At 34.3% G+C, this 25,063-nt stretch overlaps 1 protein-coding gene across 1 annotated transcript; it reads right to left on the reverse strand.

Moving 5' to 3' along the window:
* Positions 1 to 1,645: 1,645 nt before the first annotated feature.
* LOC129269082 (beta-1,3-N-acetylglucosaminyltransferase radical fringe-like) lies at positions 1,646 to 23,606 on the reverse strand. Its single transcript, XM_054906534.2, has 4 exons — positions 23,539 to 23,606; positions 13,910 to 14,004; positions 12,735 to 12,814; positions 1,646 to 2,889 (listed from the first exon to the last, which is right to left on the reverse strand). The coding sequence occupies exons 1-4, from the start codon at positions 23,588 to 23,590 to the stop codon at positions 2,832 to 2,834; spliced, it is 285 nt and encodes a 94-aa protein (XP_054762509.1). The 5' UTR covers positions 23,591 to 23,606; the 3' UTR covers positions 1,646 to 2,831.
* Between the last annotated feature and the right edge of the window lie 1,457 nt (positions 23,607 to 25,063).

Here is a 25,063-nt window from a genome sequence, read left to right on the forward strand (position 1 = left end):
ACTCAGGTTTAATTAAACTCTGGTCTAAGTTGTGGTTTAACTGTGGAAAGCCAAATGTGACAGGTATCTGTAACGCTACAAGTTCAATTTGTCAGCTCATTTGACACTCCAATCATTCATACGTGACTGGGAATAACTAATGAAATAGTTCTTCTCTTCATCATTAAAACATGAGAAAAGCGCCAAGTAAAGATAGGGAACATGTAATGGAAATGCAATTTAGATATTTTTGGCGTTCCATAATTTCAACAAATAGTAAGACCATGGCCTGAGTTGAACCAGACTTCAGAATAGAGGCCCCAATCTTCGGAGGTATAAGACGGGAACAATTGCAGCAGTCACAGAAAATGCCTGGTCACTACGTACGTAATCAATGACGGTCTTCCCAGACATTCTTGCTCGTTCCTTACAACAAAGACCACCGTCCACAAAAATATTGCTATCATAATATATATCTGAATATCTTGAAAATATACCTTCATGTGATGATCAAAATAGAATCATGACCTATGACCTGAAATATGACCTTTCAGCACAAACATGACCTCTGCACCTGAAGACAAGAGAGGTATGCAGATACACCCTATCCCATGCATCCCCCCATTGTCAATTGCATGTAGGGCATCTTTATACCAAGCTTTTTGTGAAGTTACAAATAACTTTACGAGCGACTGGAACATGCTGTCAAGTGCTCAGTCAGCTACAGGGATGTATCATTTAGCACAAGAAAGGATCACCAGTCATGACCTGGACATGTCTTAGATGCTCAGTCAGCTACAAAGGGATGTATCATTTAGCACAAGAAAGGGTTACCAGTCATGACTGGAACATGTTCTTAGGTGCTAAGTCAGCTACAGGGATATATCATTTAGCACAAGAAAGGATCACCAGTCATGACTGGAACATGTTCTTAGGTGCTAAGTCAGCTACAGGGATATATCATTTAGCACAAGAAAGGGTTACCAGTCATGACTGGAACATGTTCTTAGGTGCTAAGTCAGCTACATAGGGATATATCATATAGCACAAGAAAGGGTTACCAGTCATGACTGGAACATGTTCTTAGGTGCTAAGTCAGATACATAATGATATATCATGTAGCACAAGAAAGGGTCTACAGTCATGACTGAAACATGTTCTTAGGTGCTAAGTCAGCTACATAATGATATATCATGTAGCACAAGAAAGGGTCACCAGTCATGCGGAAAGTCATCCATAACTTTACAAACAGCTTTATGAAAAAACCCACCCTGACTATATAACATACAAACTCACAGGCAAGCATCTAGGGAGGGTTTCACAAAACAAATAATCAGTGATATTCCCTGACGATTGTTATAAGCAACTGCTAATCCTTGCAGCTGATTGGCTCAGAACAAATTAGTCACTGGAAATCACTGCCTACTTGCTTCATGAAACACACCCCCGTTAGTCACCAACCTAAGAAGACTCACAGTTCCAATTTGGTAATTGTACTTGAATTGCTCTGACACCCGTCTCTTTTTTCAGTCACAGACAAACAAACATTGGCTGCAGCATATTGATAAAAAAGTATTCGAGGAATGAAGACCAAGTGCCATTCATGGCCTTCAACATTCCTCAGCACCAAAGATACTTGGATACCCATACATCAATAAATTTTACTTTGTTTTATCTTTCCAGACACTGTACTCTAGTACTCGTTTGTTGGAGGAGGGTGAGCTGTCCTTCAGGCGACTAATAGATGGAAGATAACTGGACAGAAGATGGAAACTGAAAAGACTAGCTCACCCCAAGATGGCTTCAGTGATAGTCACTAATTGGTGGACAGATGATTGCAGCCAAAATGACGACAAGCTCACCCATAGCAATAGTCACTAATTGGTAGACTAATAAAATCATTAATATGAACATAACTGACTGATAAGACTTTCGGCTGATCTAAGAAGACCATTATCCGTCCAGACAGATGATGAAAGCTGAAATGAAATACAGATCTACTCGTAGCTGGTCAATGCAATAGTACAAAGGGCATTCATTGGTAACAGGATGGTGGATGAAATGACCATTAGCTGGCAATGCAGATGCTGAGATGTTCATTGCAATGACCACAAGCTGGCCCTTCGATAATCACTAGAAGAACATTAGCTATCAAAATGATGTTAGGTACGGCATAAAGATGACCACTACTCCTTTGGACGATAGCTAGTTTGACCATGGTCTGGTGGCACTGGCCTCAGGATGGTTGCTAGAGACAATCATTAGATGACTAATAGCTGACCGTTAGCTGCCTCAAGGATGACATTCGTTGGATGAATAAGGACAACTCCTTTGGACAATAGCTAGTTTGACCGTGGTCTGGTAACACTGGCCCAAAGATGGTAGAGACGACCATTAGATGTCTGTCTAATAGCTGACCGTTAGCTGCCTCAAGGATGACATTCCTTGGATGAATAAGGACAACTCCTTTGGACAATAGCTAGTTTGATCATGGTCTGGTAGCACTGGCCCAAAGATGGTAGAGACGACCATTAGATGTCTGTCTAATAGCTGACCTTTAGCTGCCTCAAGGATGTCATTCGTTGGATGAATAAGGACAACTCCTTTGGACAATAGCTAGTTTGACCATGGTCTGGTAGCACTGGTCCAAAGATGGTAGAGACAACCATTAGATGTTTGTCTAATAGCTGACCGTTAGCTGCCTCAAGGATGTCATTCGTTGGATGAATAAGGACAACTTCTTTGGATGATAGCTGGTTTGACGACGGTCTAGCAGCTCTGGCCTCAGGATGGTTGCTAGAGACAATCCTTAGATGACCAATGGCTGACCATTAGCTGCATCAGAGATGATGTTAGTTGGATGGACAGCTCCCATATCCCCGGAAGTACGTACAATGGAATGATTTGAATCTATGGAAGATAAGAGGAAGAAAATAAAGAAAAAGGTTACAACATAACATAACACAGATCTAGGAATATGACTCAATTTGTAGCACTATTCTAGCTTCATGTAGAATAGGGATTATCCATATTCATGGTTTTAAGTGAATGGGAGCTTGTGAGAATAAAATGAACATGAATTTAAACTAAAAACACATTTAGGACAAGAAATTTGATTTCATATAAAAAAGAATCACTTAATAAAGGAATAAATTAAGAAAATACAGGAGAAAAAAAGGTGTCAAGCGCATCATGTTTTGTGATAACCGAAACTCACATCATACTACTCAAATTTGAATATGACCTATTCCAGCTTTATAAACTTCATGTTTGCAAAAAAGATAAACATGGAAATATTTTACTGCAATATCACTAATATCGCCCCAAATACATAAATTATCTACTAGACGGTGTGCCCGTTTTTTAGAGCATTGAAAATATTAGACATTTCTAGACAACAGATGAATCTAAATTTTGAATTGTTGCATTAATTTTGTTTCAATGAATATCAATTTGTTATACTCTACAATGATCACCTAGCATACTGTTGAATGCTTTATAGATGGGACCAATTAGAAAAGTACCACGGTCCAATGCATTTCTCTAATTTCTAATATCTATAATTTCTTACGTTTTGCAGTTTATAAAATCCTAAATTGTGTTAAGATAAAATTGTAGTGAGTTCTTGATCATCCTTCAAAATTTGTATATCAACATTCAATTAGCTTATGTATTTGCATAATCAACTTTCCCTGGATACATTTTAATGACTTTCTTTTTTTTTATTTATTTTTTTTAATAATTCTGTTTTTATTATACAAATTGAAATAAATCACAAAATTTACAAATGATTTCTCTCTTCCAACCATATGGGTTGGAAAAGAAGATCCAAGGCTCACTATCAAGTTACACATTTTCTTTTCTGGCATTCACACGTGCGGATCTTGAAATTATATTTCGCTTCCATTTTCATTGTAATGTTTTCCCTGTGACATCGTATATACCATGTCTTCTTTGCCAAATAAAATAATGATAATAATTTTTGAGGATCAACAGTGAATATACTGGTTAAATGCAATACATGGATGCACTTACTCTTGACCAAAGGGTCTCTATAGGGAAGAATGTATAGACTCAAATATCATCACCTTCCTGCAGAAAGGCCGTAAATGCGCACGTGCGCGAAAAGTACATTTTCGAGAAAACGTAAATTATGTTTTGGAACTTGCTTTTGTGTTTTAAGCAGCTAGTGTATTATTTTCTGTCATAATTCTCATACTTTCTGACAAAGCAAGATGTTTGCTTCATTGATATTTTGTTTGTTTTATTTAAAACACTCTAAATGCTTTCCAATTTAATAAGAAGGAATATCTAACGCCCTTTTTCTGGGAAGAAAAATGCGCAATCCGCTGATCCAGTGACCGCAGAAAGGCTGCTAGCGCAAATCGGTCTGTGCGTGCACGCACGTTGAACGAGAAGTGTCTTGTTCCCAGACTAAGGATGCGTCTATGTGCTACAGCACGTGGGAATGTTTTTGCTTATTATGTCATAATGACGTGACATTTAGGTTCGAGAATGGTACCAGAAGAAAGTTCATGACATGCTTTTTCTATTTTAGCAATAAAACAAAATTCAATTTTTTGGCGCCAAAATACGCTAGTGGCCTTTCTGCAGGAAGACGACGATATGTCTTATTAATATGGCAATGGCTCTTTCAGGAGGGGCTATGTATAGGTGGTTTCAGACCGCCTCGAAGTTCGTCAGTTCCAGGTATTCTCTGATCGGGAAATTTACCCCGATCAGAAAATACCAGGTATTTTGGTAATGTGAAAGCAATCTACGCGTAATTTCTCTGAAAGAAAATACCCGCTAAATAGTAGGTACTTGGCGAAATTACGAGAACTTTCGCAGGGATTTTTCCAAGGTCGCAGGTATTTTGGCAATGTGAAAGCAATTTACGGGAACTTTAAGCACAGCGTGTCGTTGGGCGCCGGCGCCGTGGGTGGGTGCTGGGCTAGTGGTTTTGAATCTCGCGCCTTGCCTGCTTATTAGACCATACTGCGCATGCTCCTAACTTCAGGAATTTATCCCGAAGGGTATGTTTCGGGGCGGTGTGAATGCAGGAATAATGAATGGGTATTTTTTAGCCTAAAATTGTTCACGTAATTTAACGGGGATTCTTGTGATCGAGGCGGTTTGAAACCACCTTATAATGCTATGTAACTGGATACTTCTAACATGGACCTAGTAGGTCCATGCTTATAATCACAAACATCAACAGAGGTTATGAACCTACACAGTCAAGACTCAAGATTGTGGTCATAAGATTGACCACTCTGAGGGCATATTTGCACTGGACCACTCCTGGATTTTCTTGTTCAAATATTGGCAAGATTTGTATATTGTTCACATTATTTTTTTTATACTAAGATTTTTTTGTTGATCAGATTTGCATATTGTTGAGATTTTGATATAGTTAAGAATTGCAAACTGTTAACTAAGATTTGCATACTGTCTATAGGAGCCCAAATCTTGTTTATTTTGAGAACTTCGGGGGGGGGGGGGGCATGTTGTATAAAAAAATTACCAGATCAGTGTAACTTTTTTCAACTGATCCAATGGCAACTTCCATCAAAACATTCATTTTGAATGGCTGCTTTAATAGGTACGTACAGGACCCTAGACAAAATTCATCCCCTTTTTACTGCAGAAAACAGAAAAATATTTAAAACATTCTCAGTAATGTAAAGCTTTGATGCCATTTCTATTTCCCCAAGGAAATATCCTGTTCTTTTGCCAATTTACAAAAGAAAACCTTTGTTTATATATGCCCATATTTTACCTGAAATGAAAAAAACCCAAACCTTTATAATTGCAGGGAAATATGTTGTATTCATATGTGAAATGAAGCTCTATATTCATGGGTGAAATACAGTATTCAATTTTGTGACCTGTGATGGATCTTAAGCCATCAGCAATTTTGAGAAGTTTGATCCAGTGTTTAACCATAACTTTGATTTGTATACTTGGTTGCAGGTAAATCAAAACAGAAAATCAGTTTGAGTTCTTCACTCTTTTTTGGGGAAATTCATTGAATATAAGTTTGCAAAGCTTGACAAATGTTTTGCTGTGTAGAGTACATTTACTAATACAAAACAGAATTTACATTTTAGTCCAAATCTGAAGTGGAAGAGTATGTTTTCAGAAATTGAAATGGCTAGTATTTTTTTGTATGGAAAATCCTAGCTATGTTTGTGAATAATGAAACATATGTTCTAAAGCATTTATAAATAACATCAAATAACGCTAGAGCTGATATTTTGACAAACAAATCTTCTCTATTTCATGCACAGATAGCTTTCAATATCCCCTTCTTTAGTTTCTCTTTTAGCCCTGTGTATACATGTAGTCCCAAATAAGCATTTCAAAAGGCCTCCAACGCAGCAAGAGAGCAAGATTTATGTCCGTTCTCATTGAAAACCTATCCCCGGTAATCTTCATGGCAGATTTGCGCTGCACAGTTCCCTTCTTGCCGATATGTTACGAATCAAAAGAGATTCTGAATGAAAAAAACTCCACCTTGTTAAAAAGATTACATCTCATTATGTAAATACTGCCCCCAACAGGTCTTTCAGATTATTATACTGTATGTAGTCTTCTGTCCTAATGCTTATATCAGGGGTGTGAGAGTACAGCTTTTAGCTCACTCCAGCTAGTTTTTCAATTAATTTTCAGCTTTTTGTGTACTGTGTAAGTAAAAAGGGTGGGAACTTTTGCGATTTTAGCTATTTTCATTTGTGCTCACTAACATCCATTTTATATGTATATATAAAAAGGAAAGTTTAAAAAAGCAATTATTATTGATATGAATTAAATAAGCATGAATGTTTCCTGAATTTCCATTGTTTATCTTGAATAATCTTTAAAAGACTTTAACACATCTATTAAGTGAGTCGAAGCAAACTATGACCACTGCAAGATTTCCACCCATTCATCTACTCGAAAATAACAAATCAACTCAATGATTAACAGTTTAAACTTTAAGGTAAATGCTAGTTTTGGTAACGATATCAAAATGAGTTCGTACAGAATCCAATGAAATGACCACCAAAGTGTCTGTTTGTATAAATAAAACGCATGTGCCAAAGGATTCTGGAAGAAATTGTGTAATTGCTGAGAAATCAGCAAATAAGCACAGGATTCGGGTAGAGCGTCGGGCCCGACGCTCAAAGCAATAATTATACACTGTCCCACGTGCGCTTATCTGTGTTGGGGAAGTTCAGTCTGAACATTTTTCAGCGTAGATTTCAAGATTTCACAAAGTTCAGTTTATGTAACTGTACCAGATCTAGATCCTCGATGATATACTGACAATTAAGCCTGGTTTTACAGACTTTCTCATGAAATCAGTGTTTACTGCAACTACTGGAATTTCTCTTTAATAGTTTCACTGAATATTCCATCATGATGTAACTCGTTTGGGGCTTTCTGAAAACTGTTACATAATGTTTAATCTGCCCTGCTTCCATCAATAATTTGACCATGTCCTGGGCTCTCTTATGTTATGTCTTATTCGATGTACATGTATACATGTATCTGTATTAATATATTTTTACACTGTTCCTTTATTGCTTTTCGTAAAATAAAGTGATGCCAAACAGGCAAGAAAATGTGAGAGCATAAAAAAAAATATAAAACATTGCCAAAGGTGGTCAGAAACATTTGTGTAGTTTACATACTTTGGAAGATAAAAGAGGATTATCAAGGCAATAGCCAAAAAAGTCACCCAAACTCAACCAACACCAGGTTCCTGTAACACAAAGGTTAACGATTAATCGTGCGCTTGATTTTCACTATTGATTGTACATTGTAGTCAATTAAATCAATTGTAGAAAAATGTTCTACGATTATTGCTAAGTTTTGTGTTAAGGGCCCCAGACCGATCAAAGCTATCTTGTTATTTTCAACGGCATATCACTGGTCACTTTTGGAGTCAGTTTGGTTCATGTGACAGTAGCTTACGTGGGTCTATTCAATTCAGACTTACTGTATTGTGGCATTTGGATGATATGTAAACCTCTTATTCAAGGCTTAAGCAGTTCTTTGATACTAGCCTTTTATATCCATCCCATTGACTGTTTACCAGAAGGATTTAAATTACAATCAAATTTTTTTTCTACAGGATATCATTCAAGATATCAAGATTCCAAATACAGGGAACAGCATTGGTTTATTTCCGATTCGTCCAATTGTCAACTCGTCTACTATCACTTGGTCAACCATCAGTTCGTCCACTATCCACATGGTCTAATTGCCAATTCATCCACTCACCATTTCGTCTAATAACCAGTTAGTCAAATAGCCATTTAGTCCACATACCATTTGGTCTAATCCAAGTAAGTGTTATTTGTGCAAAATGAATGAAAATTTAATGGATATTAGACCAACTGGTTATGAGACGAAATGGTGATTAGACGAAGAGATGGTTGGACCAAATGGTTATTAGACAAAATAGTTGATAGACGAAATGTTGATGGACGGAATGGCTTAGACTAAATGAAAGTAGACCATGTGGTGAGTGGACGAATTGGCAGTAGACGAATTGGCAATTTACCACCACATCGTGCTCATATAGACCTACCCAGTATGTAAATGCATGACTTCGACATGAAACTGATATTCAGCTTATTTGATGGTGGATTACGAGGCTAAAATCTATATATAAAATATATATATAAATATATATATATATACATATATATATAAGAAAAGTATCTTCCCAGAGATTAATCTCAATAGTCTAGAAGCATTTACCGCAGTCTCAACAATTTAAAGCTTCAAATTGTCAATTTTCAAGGAACATCAGATTGAAGAATTTCAGTAGCTTTTAACCGTTATTGCAAATTCGTTATTATCCCAAGTTTTACTTATTGCAAATTCATTATTATCCCAAGTTTTACTTATTGCAAATTCGTTATTATCCCAAGTTTATGAAACAGGCCCCTGAATGAATAGGCAGAGCAAGGAAGCATTAGCTGAATCTCCAGAATGCTTGACAGGAAGGCTAATTTATCGAGGCATCCCGTAGAAGCATATAAAGTGATGAATTCCCGGTAGGGTGTGACGGAGACAAGGCAGAAGATATTGGATTTCCTATCATTATTGCCATTCTACTATCTTACACTTTAATCCTCAATTCTCTCCAATATTGTATACTGCCTCATGTGGGCATATTGTGAGAGTCATGATGCGTGGTACCAGTTTTGTTAAAGGTCAAGTCCACCCCAGAAAAATGTTGATTTGAATACATAGAGAAAAAATCCAACAAGCATAACGCTGAAAATTTAATCAAAATCGGATGTAAAATAAGAAAGTTATGACATTTTCGCTTATTTTTCACAAAACAGTTAAATGCACAACTCAGTGACATGCAAATGAGACAGTCGATGATGTCCCCCACTCACCATTTCTTTTGTTTTTATTGTTTAAATTATATATAATTTCATTTTTTTACAGATTTGACAATAAGGATCAACTTGACTGAACCATATAGTATTAAAACCAATGCTATTTCCAAATGTTCAGGGAGGAATTAATCTTTGTATCACTTGAAACAGAAATATCAAAATATTTCAAATTTCATATAATGAAATACAAAAGAAATAGTGAATGGATGATGTCATCAGTCTCCTCATTTGCATACCGACCAGGATGTGCATATAACTGTTTTGTGGAATTAAGCAAAACTTTGAAATGTCATAACTTTCTTATTTTACATCCAATTTTGTTGAAGTTTTCAGTGTAATGTTTGTTGCATTTTTTCTCTTTATATTCAAATCACCTATTTGTTGGGTTAGACTTGTCTTTTAAAGATAAAGATATCTTTCCATGATCCTCATCACCCATGTATTAATGAGATATTACATCATTACTTTGCTGTTTTGCCAATTGCAATAATTGACCACGTTACAGCAGTGAATGTTTTGGGGAGTCAAACATTAAAAATGTCTGAAAATAAAACCAAATGTAGCAATGTTTGGTAATCAGTCTGATTGCCTACAATTACATGAATTACATGAATTGGTATGAAGTTAAGCTCACAATGGCATCCTAACAGAAATATAATCCCAGAATCGAGCCTTAATACTGCATATGACATTTACAATCAGTTTCTGGAAAGCCAACTGATGTATCATAATGAAAATGGCCCTGATGAATAGTAGTGGTCTAATTCTGCTAATTGAAATTCATCATTAGCTTATTGCAAAGTCCAAAACTAATAATCATAATTCAAGGTGGGATCAGGTTTGCAGGTCTCTATTCTTCCCACACAACCCAATTATATTGCAAAGGGAAAATATGATCGTGAATTTCTCCTCATCACGATTTAGTCAATACAACAATGCACTTAAGCAAATCTACATGAAAACACAACCAATAAAAACAAATGATGAATGAATTTAAGTTAATACATGTAGGTGAAGTACGTATTTCATATACCATCTTCCTTTATAAGGTACACCCTCTATTGAATTGTTGATAAATTTGAATTTCTCTTCTATTTCAATAAAGGAAATAAATACCTAACCAGGAAATACCCTTACCATAATCTAAATAGAATTTTCTACTTTTCTTTCTCTACTTGAAGAAAAGAAAAAAATCATTTGCTTTCTTTCTTTTTAAAAATGAAATCATTGTTTAAAACAGACTTATAAGATGGAAAAGCAACTATATAAATTCCATACCTTATTCCCCAATTATTTTTTTTCCCAGTTTATCATAATTTAATATATATATGTTTCATCTTTATTAATCAAAAGAAGTTATACATTCAACCCAGGTCCATGGCACAGAACTATAACAATATAATCATTGTGCCATTGGCAGGGTGTAATACATAGACAGTACATACATGGCATACATACAATAATAATACCATACAAAGATACATACATGAAATAGAAAATGAAACTTTTAAAGACCTAACTTGAACAAGAGAGTACGTATTAATTCTATAACAATAAAAAGAAAGTATATTAATTTAATGATATTTCAACATATTAAGAATCGTGTATAAGTTATTCATTAAACAATAATATTACTTAATTTATAATAGGTTAAGATGTTGTAATAAGTTATATGGAGTGGAGTAGGCCTATTAAATTTACAATTGTATAAAATAGTTGATATGTACAGGGATAATTTGTTTTGGAAATAATTATATCGGTATTATTAACGTATCGTAAATTAGACAAGAAAATTAATGGTATATTTCATTGTTGCACATTCAAAATTTGATAAGCAGCTAGATATTAATATATAAACAAGGTTATGTTCAATTAAGTGAAATCATTTTTGATAATACATGTCCAATAAAATATTCCAAAGTCAAGATGACATATCAATATACCCGCCTCATTCTCCATTTCTTTCATTACTGTGAAAAATCTTATCATGGAAATGAAAGTAAACCATACTAAGTGTACAAAGTACATACAGGCCCTGCATTTATATCATCATCATCATCCTTGCCTTCTTTCTCACCGGATGATTTGCTTCTTACCAGTAATTTATGCACCCTCCCTCCCAACCACCCAGCACCTTAATCAGTCCTCCTAGATAAATGTGAACCCAGATGGTTTTTAGCTCGCTATAAATATTTATATCTTATCCCCAGGTTTGCAGTAATTGCTTCATGTAACGGGACACCGGTCCTCGGCCGTAAATCGCACACCAGCCAAGCGTTACCACAGGCAACCCCCCCCCCCCCCCCCCCCCCGTGCTGGAATCATTAAAGAACAGAACTGAGGCTTCGGACATTTTGGGGGAGACAAAATTGGACGGATGTGTAGATTGTAATAAAAGCTCATTGGAAGAGATAGGGTATCACCACACATAGGAATTAAATATTAGAAAATGTTAATAATTGGTTATCAGCTGCACAGAATACATTATGTTGTTACCAATACATTTTCCAAGCTATAGTCAGATGAAAAGAAAATATGAAACAAACCCCTCTCCCAAACTGCTAAACCCTCACTTTTTTCAATCTCATATCAGAACATATCTCTTTTTTATTACACTTGAATGAATTCACCCGCCATGCTCAACTGTATATCCCATCCCCGTGCTCCTCTAAAATAGCAGGAATTGTTAAATCATATTTCATCTACATATATGTTTTTTTGTCATACTTGAATTAATTTACCTGCCATTTTCAACTTTTGTTCCTCTGAATAGGTAACTAGAGAATGGAACTGTTCAAATCATATATGTATCAGAACATGTATTTTTCACACTTTAAAGGGGGAGTGAACTGTGTGTGGTCTCTCATATACGTTTTCAGATATCTACTAATACTGCAGAGAATAAATTGACCTATAATTGTATTTGTATAGAGAAACTAAAATGTTTTGAGAGGAAAAGTAATTGTTTAGCTACTTGGTAACACAATTATTGCGGTATAAATGTATTGAGTAGTTCATTAGCATGTTATCATTCAAGTGGGTCTATATAACTAGACTACACTAGCATTATGGGTCAGGAAACTGGCCATGTATGAGTAGCTTGAGGACTCGAGATGGCACTATTGGTTCGTATCTGCTTTAATTAGTTCAACAAACTTTCTAAACTGAAAATTCTATCCACAGAATCAAGAAAATATTGTTTTTTAGCCCAATTGATTGGACAACATGGGAACAAAGGCGATCTGAGTAGCAATATTCAAGTCAAATTTGATGCTACTCTTTCGAATATCACCAGAAATCTTGTTAGTTTCCGATTACTTTCACATTTTGAGAGAAGCTATACCGTACCTGGTTGGATCATTATCCATTATAGCTGCCAAGTTGATAACATTGCGTCTACTCTCGGTAATACTATAACTCAAGGTAAGCTGAAATAAAAAAAATAAACAAAGAAGAAAACTTAACATTGTTCAATTCAAACTTACTGGGAAAAGGTATAAATGCTGGCTGTTTAAACTGTGTAACTTGGCATTTTAAAATGGAGGGGAGCTTAGAAAAGCTTGATTTTAGAGTTATTACATAAGTCACACCCTTCTCTTGCTTAGGAACAGTTCTATACAGGAAGTCGAAGACTGTTCAGATTATAAGGTTGCTGTATTTCTGAAATACAGCTCATTCTCAACTTCGCTGACAATCTTAAAATTCTGAGATACAAACGCGTAGGGGTGATATACATCAATCATAATGCAAAATCGCCACCAAAGCAAAGATACACACCTTTAAAAAAACATTATCATATTGCAAGTTGCCCCCAAATGCAAAATTTAAACGGATTCTAATACCTCGGTCACATATGTTTTACGGCGGCCGTACAACGAGTCGAAAACAGCCGTTTTAACATTTTTTTATACCAGCTAAATAAAGGTGGTTTGAATAAAAATTAATAAAACAAAACGGCTGTTTCTGACTCGCCGTACGGCTGCCGTTGAGCAAATGTGACCAAGGTATAAGCACCCAAGAAGGCTTCATCTAGAAGCATAAGTTGCCTTTTATACCCCTTTCATAAACCCAATAAAACATATCCTCCAATTAGCTGCCTAAGAGTAATGCGGATAATTCAATACAAATTGCGTTCACAAACTCCATAAATTATTTTTACGAGCGCCCGTCCTGAAAAAGGCGGATAATCGTCATGACAACTGGACACGCCCCCTCCAATGCGGTTGTGTTGGAAAAGGGTGACCTTGTGACCGCACCATGGCAATTATCCGCATTATTTGGAAATACGTTCATAAACTCAAAATCTTGTCCCAATGCCGCTATTATGCGGATAATAGCAGCATCAGAATAATGCGGATAACTCTTGTCCTCCTCTGATTTTACGACCAAATTATGCTGCTATTAGCCGCATAATTGTGTTTTATTGGGTTTATGAAAGGGGTATAAGACATCCTAGCTCAACATTTTTTCATTTCAATCCACCTTGAACAAAATCTTATACATATTTAGGAGACAAATTCTACCTGATTTTGAAGTTGTCTAGTTGGAATTCTTGCCAATTGCTGAAGGTGAGAGTTGAAGGTTTGCACTTTCGTCAGAGGTTTCTTCAATAAAATTTCTGCATTTTCAAAGAAAAATATAGAGAGATTGATGGGAGGAACAATACAAACAATGTAAGAGATAATGAAATAGGAAGATAGAATTTCAAAATGACGTGCAGAAAAAAGGGGCAATATCATGGTTTTGGGAGCCAATCATTGATTTGTGTACAAGCGCAGTTGACTATATGCATATAATATCTGCGCGACATAAATGGTCCATATTATTATTAATATTATTACATAGTGAACAGGAGTTGAAAAAAGAGAAAAACGAATTATCAAAAATTCTGTTAGAAAATTATGGTAATTTTATGAATATATTGTAAAATGTGTTTACAAACAAGATTCAATAAGCCCACTCAATGTATAATTCATATTAACCTTTTCTGGGTGGTTTACCCCATACATTAATTCCCTATCACAACTCATATAGTAGAGCGGATTAGCCGAACAATTGTGCAAATTTTGACTAAAGCATGAAACTTTCACAAGTATAAGTATATGCCCTAAGATTTATTTTAAAGATGGGAGGTAAATTTTAAAATGCCATTTTCGGCCGTTGCCATGGCAACGGATTAATTTATCAAAAATGACATACATTCCCATGTAAATGCTAAATAAACATGATATAGATGACCAAAATGATAATTTTTAAGCTCCCAAATGAATATATATAAAATTTAGAAACATTCAAAATTAACAAGATAGTTCCAATTGGTCCGTTGCCATGGCAACGACTTGTTTTTCCCCAGAAAAATAAAAAAACTGATTAAAAAAACGTTGTAGAATAGGATTTATCTTTAATTTTCCCGAATTTTACAGTGTTGAACAATGATATTTTGGTTGCTCAATGTATAAACTACATCTCAAGCCGTTGCCATGGCAACCAAATAACATCAATTTACAAAAATTAAATGGTTAACAAGACAATGGACAGGTGGAAAATACAACTGGAAATGACTTAATCTGTATGCTTAAGTTTTGACCCCCGCATTTGAACAAAAAATACAGAAAGTGTTCTGCAGGAGTTCTTTATAAAGATAAAACATTATGTTGCCTTGGTAATGCTTGAATTAAATTTAAAAAACAAATGTTGCAAAGATCCCGTTGCCATGGCAACAGCATATTTCCCTCTAGAAAGGTAAAAATATTGATAAAAATGTAGAATACGATCATCATTCCATTTTCAATATTTTTAAGGAACTAATAAAAATATATGTTTGTGACTGCATTTATAAATATAACATCTTAAGCCATTGCCATGGCAACCAAATAACATCTAATTAAAAAAAATCAATGACAGGGATGACAGGGTTATGGATAGGTGAAAAATCCAATGAAAATAACTTTTATGCATAAGTTTTGACCTACTCAATTAATTTAGGGGAAACAGTATACAGTGAGTGTTCTTCATGAACTAATTAGAATGATAAACATTGATGTTACCTTAGTAACACTTGAATTCAACGATAAATATCAATGTTGCAAATGACCTGTTGCCATAGCAACGGCTCATTTACGCAAAAAAGTTCTAGTTTTTATTAGAAAAAGGACTTTGGACTCTGATTTTTCTTTCATTTCCCCTAATTTAATGGTAAGAATTGATATGTTTGCTGTTAACATACAAACAATATCTGAAGCCATTGTCATGGCAACCAAATTAATCTAATTTGAAAAAAAATAACATGGTTGACAACACAATGGACAGGTGGAAAATACAATTAGAATTGACTTAATCTGTATGCTTAACTTTTGACCCCCTCATTTGAACAAAAAGTACTTAAGATGTTCTGCAGGAGTTCTTTAAAAAGATATGAACTTATGTTGCCTTGGTAACACTTGGATTAAATTCTTTTTAAAATGTTACAAAGGGCTCGTTGCCATGGCAACAGCTTATTTCCCTCTAGAAAGGTAAAAATATTGATAAGAATTTAGAATACAGACATGTATGATCATCTTTTCATTTTCAATAATTTTAAGGTACTAATCGAGATATTTATGTGACTAAATTTATAAATATAACATCTTAGACCATTGCCATGGCAACCAGATAACATCTAATTAAAAAAACAACATGGATGAGAAGGATATGGACAGGTGAAAAATACAATGAAAATTCACTTGATGTGCATCACTGTATGCATCAGGATTGACCTCAATTAATCTAGGGGAAACAATACAATGAGTGTTCTGCATGAACTATTTATCATTCTAAGAATGATAAACATTGAAGTTGCCTTGGTAATAATTGAATTCGAATTGATATGTTTGCTGTTAACATACAAACAATATCTGAAGCCATTGTCATGGCAACCAAATTAATCTAATTTGAAAAAAAATAACATGGTTGACAACACAATGGACAGGTGGAAAATACAATTAGAATTGACTTAATCTGTATGCTTAACTTTTGACCCCCTCATTTGAACAAAAAGTACTTAAGATGTTCTGCAGGAGTTCTTTAAAAAGATATGAACTTATGTTGCCTTGGTAACACTTGGATTAAATTCTTTTTAAAATGTTACAAAGGGCTCGTTGCCATGGCAACAGCTTATTTCCCTCTAGAAAGGTAAAAATATTGATAAGAATTTAGAATACAGACATGTATGATCATCTTTTCATTTTCAATAATTTTAAGGTACTAATCGAGATATTTATGTGACTAAATTTATAAATATAACATCTTAGACCATTGCCATGGCAACCAGATAACATCTAATTAAAAAAACAACATGGATGAGAAGGATATGGACAGGTGAAAAATACAATGAAAATTCACTTGATGTGCATCACTGTATGCATCAGGATTGACCTCAATTAATCTAGGGGAAACAATACAATGAGTGTTCTGCATGAACTATTTATCATTCTAAGAATGATAAACATTGAAGTTGCCTTGGTAATAATTGAATTCGATAAACATCAACGTTGATAATGACCTGTTGCCATAGCAACTACTCATTTCCCCAAGAAAAGTACCAGTTTTGATCAGAAAATCTGTAGAATCTGATTTTTTCCTTTCATTTCCCCTAATTTTAGGGTAAGAGTGGATATGTTTCCTGTTAACATTCAAATTATAGCTTAAGCCATTGTCATGGCAACCAAATAACATCTGATTTGAAAAAAATAACATGGTTGACATGATAATGGACAGGTGGAAAATGCAATCCATTAACTCAAGGTTTGACCCAGTCAATTAATTTTGAACAAAGATTACAGTGGTTCGCATTAGTTCATTAGAATGATAAAATTTGAGGTTGCCTTGGTAATGCTTGAATTTAATGATAAATATCACTGTTACATATAGCCCGTTGCCATGGCAATGACTCCTTTTTTCCCGAATAAAGTACCAAATTTGATCGAAAAAAAGTTTAGAATCTGCATTTTGTCATAAATTTCCCCTAATTTTAGAGTGCAAAGCATTATGTTTGCTGTTGATATACAAATAACTTATGCCATTGCCATGACAACCAAATTACATCTAATTCCAGTGGCTTAATGTGGTTTATATGCAATGGTTTTAAGGGTGAAGTAGTATATTGTGACTAGTTACAAGGACAGCCAGTGGTCTGATGTGTCCAAGACCCTGAGACAGCTTCCAAAAATGGAGTTTGAAATGGCTGTTGATATATAAATGGACATAGCTTATTTCATATCCGTCTGGGATATATGATTTGGTGTCTAGACCATGGTTTCAATGGTCAAGTAATACACTATGACAAGTTACACGGACAGTCAGTTGTCCAGTATATTTAAAAAATCCAAGATGGCTTTGAAAATAGAGTCTAAAATTGTTGTTGCTGCATCAAAAAAACGTAGATTGTTTAATAGCCTGGAATAAGTTTATGCCATGGTGAAATGTGTCAAACTATACATTAGGACAAGTTACAAGAACACTCAGTGGTCAAGTATGTCAAAAATCCAAGGTGGCTTCAAAAAATGGATTATAGAATAGCCCTGTTACTAAAGAATTGACATATTTCGTGTAATATCTGCCAAGGGCATATTATTTTGATATCTAAACCATGGTTTTAAAAGTCAGTAAATACATCATGACATGGAACAAGTTACAAGGACAGTGAGTAATCCAATATGTCTAAACATCTAAGATGGCTTCAAACAATCGGGGTTTAACTGGAGTCTGTTGCTTAAAAATTGACATAGTTCATTGAAAGTCAACCAAGGAAAAATGATTTTGGTGTTCAAACTTTGGTTTAAAGTTTCGAAAAATACGTTTAGACTTGTTACAATGATATCCAGTTGTCCAAATTGCCTAAAAATCCAAGAGGGTGACCAAAATGGAATCTAAAATGACTTCTATCACTCAAAAATTATCAGAGTTCATACAACCTGTGAGAAACATCTTTGGTGTCTACACTGTGGTATGAAGGGTCCACTATTACATTAGGACAAGTAACAAGGATGGTTAATTTTCAATTTTGTCCAAAATCCAAGGTAGATTCTCACAAGTGGATATCATATCCACTTCAACGTAACAGTCGTCATTTTTTAACCCATTCATTGATGCCATCTTGGATTTTCAGGCAAAATGGACATCTATACATCATTGTAACCAGTCCCAACGTATCATTTGATCCTTGAAATTCTAATGTAGACACCAAAATAACATCCCCAGGAGTATTTTTTAATGTACTATGTCCACTTTTAAGTAACATTAAAACCCCCATTTTTCAAACAATCTTTGAATTTTTGGACACAATATTGACACCTGACTGTCCATTCAACTTGACACAATGTACAGTATTAGTTGACCCCTGAAACACTAGTGTAGACACCAAAATCATACCCCCAATGTGCATTATTAATGAATTATATGTCCATTTCGAAGTAACAACAGTCACTTTAGACCCCATTTTGGAGGCCATCTTGGATTTTTTTTAACATACCAGTCCATTGGTTGTCCTTGTAACTTGTTCTAATGCATTAAACCATGGTTTTATGATGATGGTTTAGACATCAAAATCATATTCCCCAGACAGATATTGAACAAACTATGTCCTAATTTATTATTTCACTTTTGAAACTATGGTTTAGACACCAAAATCATATCTCACAGGTGAATATAAAAGGAGTTATTCCACTTTTAAGTATCAGCAGCCATTTTAGAATAGTTTTTGGAAGCCATATTGGATTTTCGAATACACCTGACTGTCATTGTAACTTGTACTAATATTGTTAGACTCTTGAAATCAATGATTTACTCTTGAAACCAATGATTTAGACACCAAAATATTATCCTCCAGGCCAATATGAAATGAGCTATGTCCGCTTTAGGTATAAGCAACCATTTTAGATTCAATTTTTGAAACCATCTTGGATTTTTGGACATTCCAGACCACTGGCTTTCCCTGTAACTTGGTCCAATGTACTACTTGATCCTTAAAACCAATGAATAGAAACCAAATTAAAGCCATTTTATCAAGTAATGGATGAATTGTGGATTTTTAGCCTATGGCACCCACTGAGGGCACCATCTTGGAATACCCTTGCTTAAATTATTTTTAACCTTTCAACCAGTAAAGGTATTTTTTATTTTATTTGACGAGTCTACTTTTCATGTAAAATAACCAGTGAATAGATTACACTTGGCGTTGAATAGATTCATATGTTACTTTAAAAATTATCACAGTATTACAAAATTTTCTTCTTCAAAATCAGCAGTGCAATTTTGAGGGGGCCAGATATGACATATCAAGCAAAATTTACTTTAAAATGTTCTCACCGAGCCAGCGACAGAGCAAAAATTTCCAAATTTTTCCTTTTTGGTATATTATTCGTAAAATAATCATATTTTATCCATCTCTCTTTCACTTTCTCTGTATTCTTTCTTGATAATGATTTTTTTTCTTTTTTGGGAGGGGGGGGGGGAGACGGGTTGCAAATTCCCGGGAATTTTCTTGATGGAAACTTTCCATGGGAATAAACGTGACTTTTGAGGGAATTTTTTTTTAATTTTCGTCAATTTTCATGAATTTTTAAAGAAATTATGGGAATTTTCACAAAGTAACGATTTTCTGACATTTGTATGCAGGAATTAAAAGGTGTATCCTGGCAGATGATGCCTAATAGTGCTTTGCTATCATATTTCAAGCCAAGTATGCTAAAACAGTCGTACAAGGAAGGATTTCATGATTTCATGATCTCCATGTAAAAGTTGATTTACTGTATTTACCTTGATTAGGATATCAAGACCATGTCTACTCCTCAAATAGACTTAAGATTTTGATTCATCAACCCCTATAATCCCCTTAGATATTGATATGATGAACAGCTTTAAAACACAAATCACCCCAAAACGCTCTCTTCAAAATGGCCGCCTGCAAATACTTTGAACGTAATTGTCCAGCATCAAAATTAGAGTTTCGGGAATTTATTTGAGCCCAAAAAAGTCTGATGTGATTTTTGTAGGTCTTATTTCGATGCCATGTATAATGAAATAAGATGGTGCTTATCATGTAGCATATTTTTGTTCAGCAACCTCCTATAAGGGAAAAGGAAATAAATAAACATATTTTTATCAAAATTTGTACTTTTCTGGAGCCATTTGTAACATTGATATTCATCATTATGTTCAAGCATTACCAAAACAAAAGTAATTTTTGTCATCCTAATGAAATCATGCATAACACTTAATGTAACTTTTGTTCAAAATTAAAAGAGTAGGTCAAACCTTACGCATATTCAGTTAATTTTATTGTATTTTCCTTCGGTCCATTATCTTGTCAGCTATGTTTTTTTTGTAAATGAAATGTTATGTTATTGCCATTTCAACGCCTTAAAATGTTATTTATACATTTAACAACAAACATGTACGTGTATGTTTGACACCCTAACCTTAGTGGAAATGAATGAAAAATAAGATTCTACTAGGTATTTTTTTTATCAAAGATGGTATTTTCTGGGGGAAAAACGATCCGTTACACATTTGCAAAAAAATGATATTAAATTCAACCATTACCAAGGCAGCATCAGTTTTTATCATGCTATTGTACTCATGCAGAACACTTACTGTAATTTTTGTTCAAAACTTAAAGGAGAATGAAACCTTTGGAACAAGATAGCTTGTGTGAAAACAGAAAAATCTAAGAAACAGATCAATGAAAGTTTGAGAAAAATCGGACAAATAATGAGAAAGTTATGAGCTTTTGAATATTGCGATCACTAATGCTATGGAGATCCTCACATTGGCAATGCAACAAAGATGTGTGATGTCACTCTTGAACAACTCTCCCCATTACTTTAGTATATATTTCACTTAAATTGCCTCTTTTATTACATCTATCAGTAGAACATGTATTCTTTCTATAGGAGGGCATGTAATACAGATTTTTAAAGAATACATCATGGATAAAGAGTTTGTATCACCATACGAAAAAGCAAAAAGACACATTTTCAGGGTCCATCAAAGGGAAAGTTGTTCATGTGTGACATCACACATCCTTGTAGCGTTGCCAATGGGAGGATCTCCATAGCATTAGAGATTGCAATATTCAAATGCTCATAACTTTCTTATTATTTGTCTGATTTTTCTCAAACTTTCTTTGTTCTTATTCTTTGATTTTTCTGTTTCGACACAAGCCTACTTGTTCCAAAGGTTTCATTCCCCTTTAATGACTGGTCAAACATTATGGAGCTTTTAAAAGTAAACCTTTATTTTACATCCCACCTGACCATTATCATTTCAACAGAATTTTTTTTTTTGTATTTATAAATTACATCTTGATTGGTTGCCAAGGCAATGGCTGAAGATGTTATCTACATATTAACCGCAAACATATATTTTCTAACACCCTTAACTTAAGGGAAATGAAAGAAAAATCAGATTTTATCATGTTTTTATTTATCAAAGCTGCTGATACTTTTCTGGGGGAAATGAGCTGTTGCCATGGCAACAGAACATTTGAATTATTAATGTTTATCATTTAATTCAAGAATTACCAAGGCAACATCAATTATTCTAATGAACTCATGCAGAATACTTAGTGAATTTTTTGTTTAAAATTAAATGACTAGCCAAACCTTTCGCATATTGAGTTATATTTGTATTTTCCACCTGTCCATGATCTTGTCATCCAAATTATTATTTTTTTGTGAATTAGATATTATTTGGTTGCCATGGCAATAGCATTAGATTTTATTTAAACAATTTGCATCAAACATATATATGTTTAACACACTAAGATTGGGGGAAATGCAAGAAAAACCAGATTCTATAGTCCTTTTTTAATAAAAACTGGTACTAAATGATCCGTTGCTATGGCAACAGGCAATTTGCAACATTGATATTTATCGTTGAATTCAAGTATTACCAAGGCAACATCAATTTGTATCATTCCAATTAGTTCATGCAGAACACTCACTGTATTATTTCCCCTAATTTAATTGAGTAGGTCAAACCTTATGCATATACATAAGTTAATTTTCATTGGATTTTTCACCTATCCATAACCCTGTCATCCCTGCTGTTGTTTTTTAAATTAGATGGTTGCCATGGCAATGGCTTAAGATGTTATATTTATAAATGTAGTCACAATCATATTTTGATTAGTTCCTTAAAAATATTGAAAATGGAATGATGATCATACATGTATTCTATATTTTTATCAATATTTTTACCTTTCTAGAGGGAAATAAACTGTTGCCATGGCAACGGGATCTTTGCAACATTCGTTTTTTTTTATATTTAATTCAAGCATTACCAAGGCAACATAATGTTTTATCTTTATAAAGAACTCCTGCAGAACACATTCTGTATTTTTTGTTCAAATGAGGGGGTCAAAACTTAAGCATACAGATTAAGTCATTTCCAGTTGTATTTTCCACCTGTCCATTGTCTAGTTTACCATGTTATTTTTTTAAATTAGATGTTATTTGGTTGCCATGGCAATGGCTTGAGATGTAGTTTATACATTGAGCAACCAAAATATCGTTGTTTTACACTGTAAAATTAGGGGAAATTAAAGATAAATCCTATTCTACAACGTTTTTTTAATCAGTTTTTTTATTTTTCTGGGGAAAAACAAGCCGTTGCCATGGCAACGGACCAATTGGAACTATCTTGTTAATTTTGAATGTTTCTAAATTTTATATATATTCAATTGGGAACTTGAAAATTATCATTTTGGTCATCTATGTCATGTTTATTTACCATTTACATGGGAATGTATGTCATTTTTGATAAATTAATCCGTTGCCATGGCAACGGCCGAAAATGGCATTTTGAAATTTACCTCCCACCTTTAAAATAAATCTTACGGCATATACTAATACTTGTGAAAGTTTCATGCTTTAGTCAAAATTTGCACAATTGTTGTGATTTTTGGAGCTAATCCGCTCTACTAATATTACATTTAATTGTAAATATAACATATAGCTCTTCATAATATACTTCTTCAACTATAACCAGTTTAGGGGAAACAGTATTTTTCCAATGCAATAAGATAATCTTGACTTTATCAATGACGATGAAATGATTTCACAATCATATACTTGTATCAAAACTACCAAAAATGTTATATTCAATAACTTACCTATAATGAAACCGATAGTAACATCGTCTGGAAGGCGTACTCTATTGCACATTCTCTCAAAAGTACCACTACTGCAAGGACAATAATAATCAAGAAAAAAAAATGAACAAGAAACTAAAACAATTTCTGATATTAATAATTTGAAGGATAACAAGCAATATATACAAGTTAAGAGCATCATTATAAATAGTAATTTACTCTAAATAAGTCCATATACAGTTGAAGGATTCACTTCCCCTTCATTTGAATCATCCCTTTTCAAAATAAGCACAGCTGAAACTGTAGACAGATTTACAAATTATTTAATATTTCATATGAGAGGGAAATTCCAAAGGGAAAATGGAGTTAAAAAGATATTATCACCTACATCTGTCATCACTTTTCACTTAAACTACACCCTTCATACATCTCATGCTTAATTTAACATGGCCAGAGTCAAAAAGTGTTTCTTTGGAGTAAGAAAATGTAAGTTCAAAAGACCGTAGGTGGAGATGTAGAGATTAAAGAACAGAGACAGAAGTTTCAAACCGCCCCGATCATAAGAATCCTCATTAAATTACGAGAACATTTTTAGGCTAAAAATTACCCATTAATTATTCCTGCATTCACACCGCCCCGAAACATACCCTTCGGGATAAGTTCCTGAAGTTACGAGCACGCACAGTATGGTCTGATAAGCAGGCAAGGCGCGAGATTCAAAATCACTACCTCAGCAGCCAAGTTCCCGTAAATTGCTTTCACATTGCCAAAATACCTGCGACCTTGGAAAAAGCCCCGCGAAAGTTCTCGTAATTTTGACAAGTACCTACATAACTATTTAGTGGGTATTTTCTTTCGGGGAGATTACGCGTAATTTGCTTTCACATTGCCAATGTTACCTGGTATTTTCTGATCGGGTAAATTTCCCGATCAGAAAATACCTGGAACTGACGAACTTCGAGGCGGTCCGAAACCACCTAGAGAGACAAACAAGAGAAAAGAGACGAAGACCAATAGAAGGAGATAATATGTTTCAAGTTTTGTAAATATGATCTCTCAACTGAATGATGATTATAAATGGCAATTCCACATAGTTAAGAAGGGTTCAAACTTCGTTTCACATACAAAAGAAAAAAGAGAGGAAGGACTAAATGTTAATACATAAAACAAAATCAATAAAGAGTGAGTGATGCCAGTGGTTGCCTCATTTGCTTTTATGAAATAAAGTAAAACTTTGGAATGGTGAAACTTTGAATATATCTAGTATCCCATTTTGTTCAAAAGTTCTGCATTGTGCATGTTTTTTTTCTTTTTAGTTATCAAACCAACCTGTAATTGGGGTGAACTGACCCTTTGATAATACAACTTTAATTCATAATCATCATCAATGACACAACCTGCTGGGGAGTAAACAATTCAATTTGAGCAATATCATCAATAAAAGTTATATTGTGACCTTTATTATGGCTGGCCTCAATTATCAAAGAAATATTTGACCCGTCTGTAATGATCATAATATTGACGTGTTGTTATCATTTCAACAATA

The sequence above is a fragment of the Lytechinus pictus genome, chromosome 10 (assembly GCF_037042905.1).
Source record: "Lytechinus pictus isolate F3 Inbred chromosome 10, Lp3.0, whole genome shotgun sequence".
In the NCBI taxonomy this organism is placed as follows: domain Eukaryota; kingdom Metazoa; phylum Echinodermata; class Echinoidea; order Temnopleuroida; family Toxopneustidae; genus Lytechinus; species Lytechinus pictus.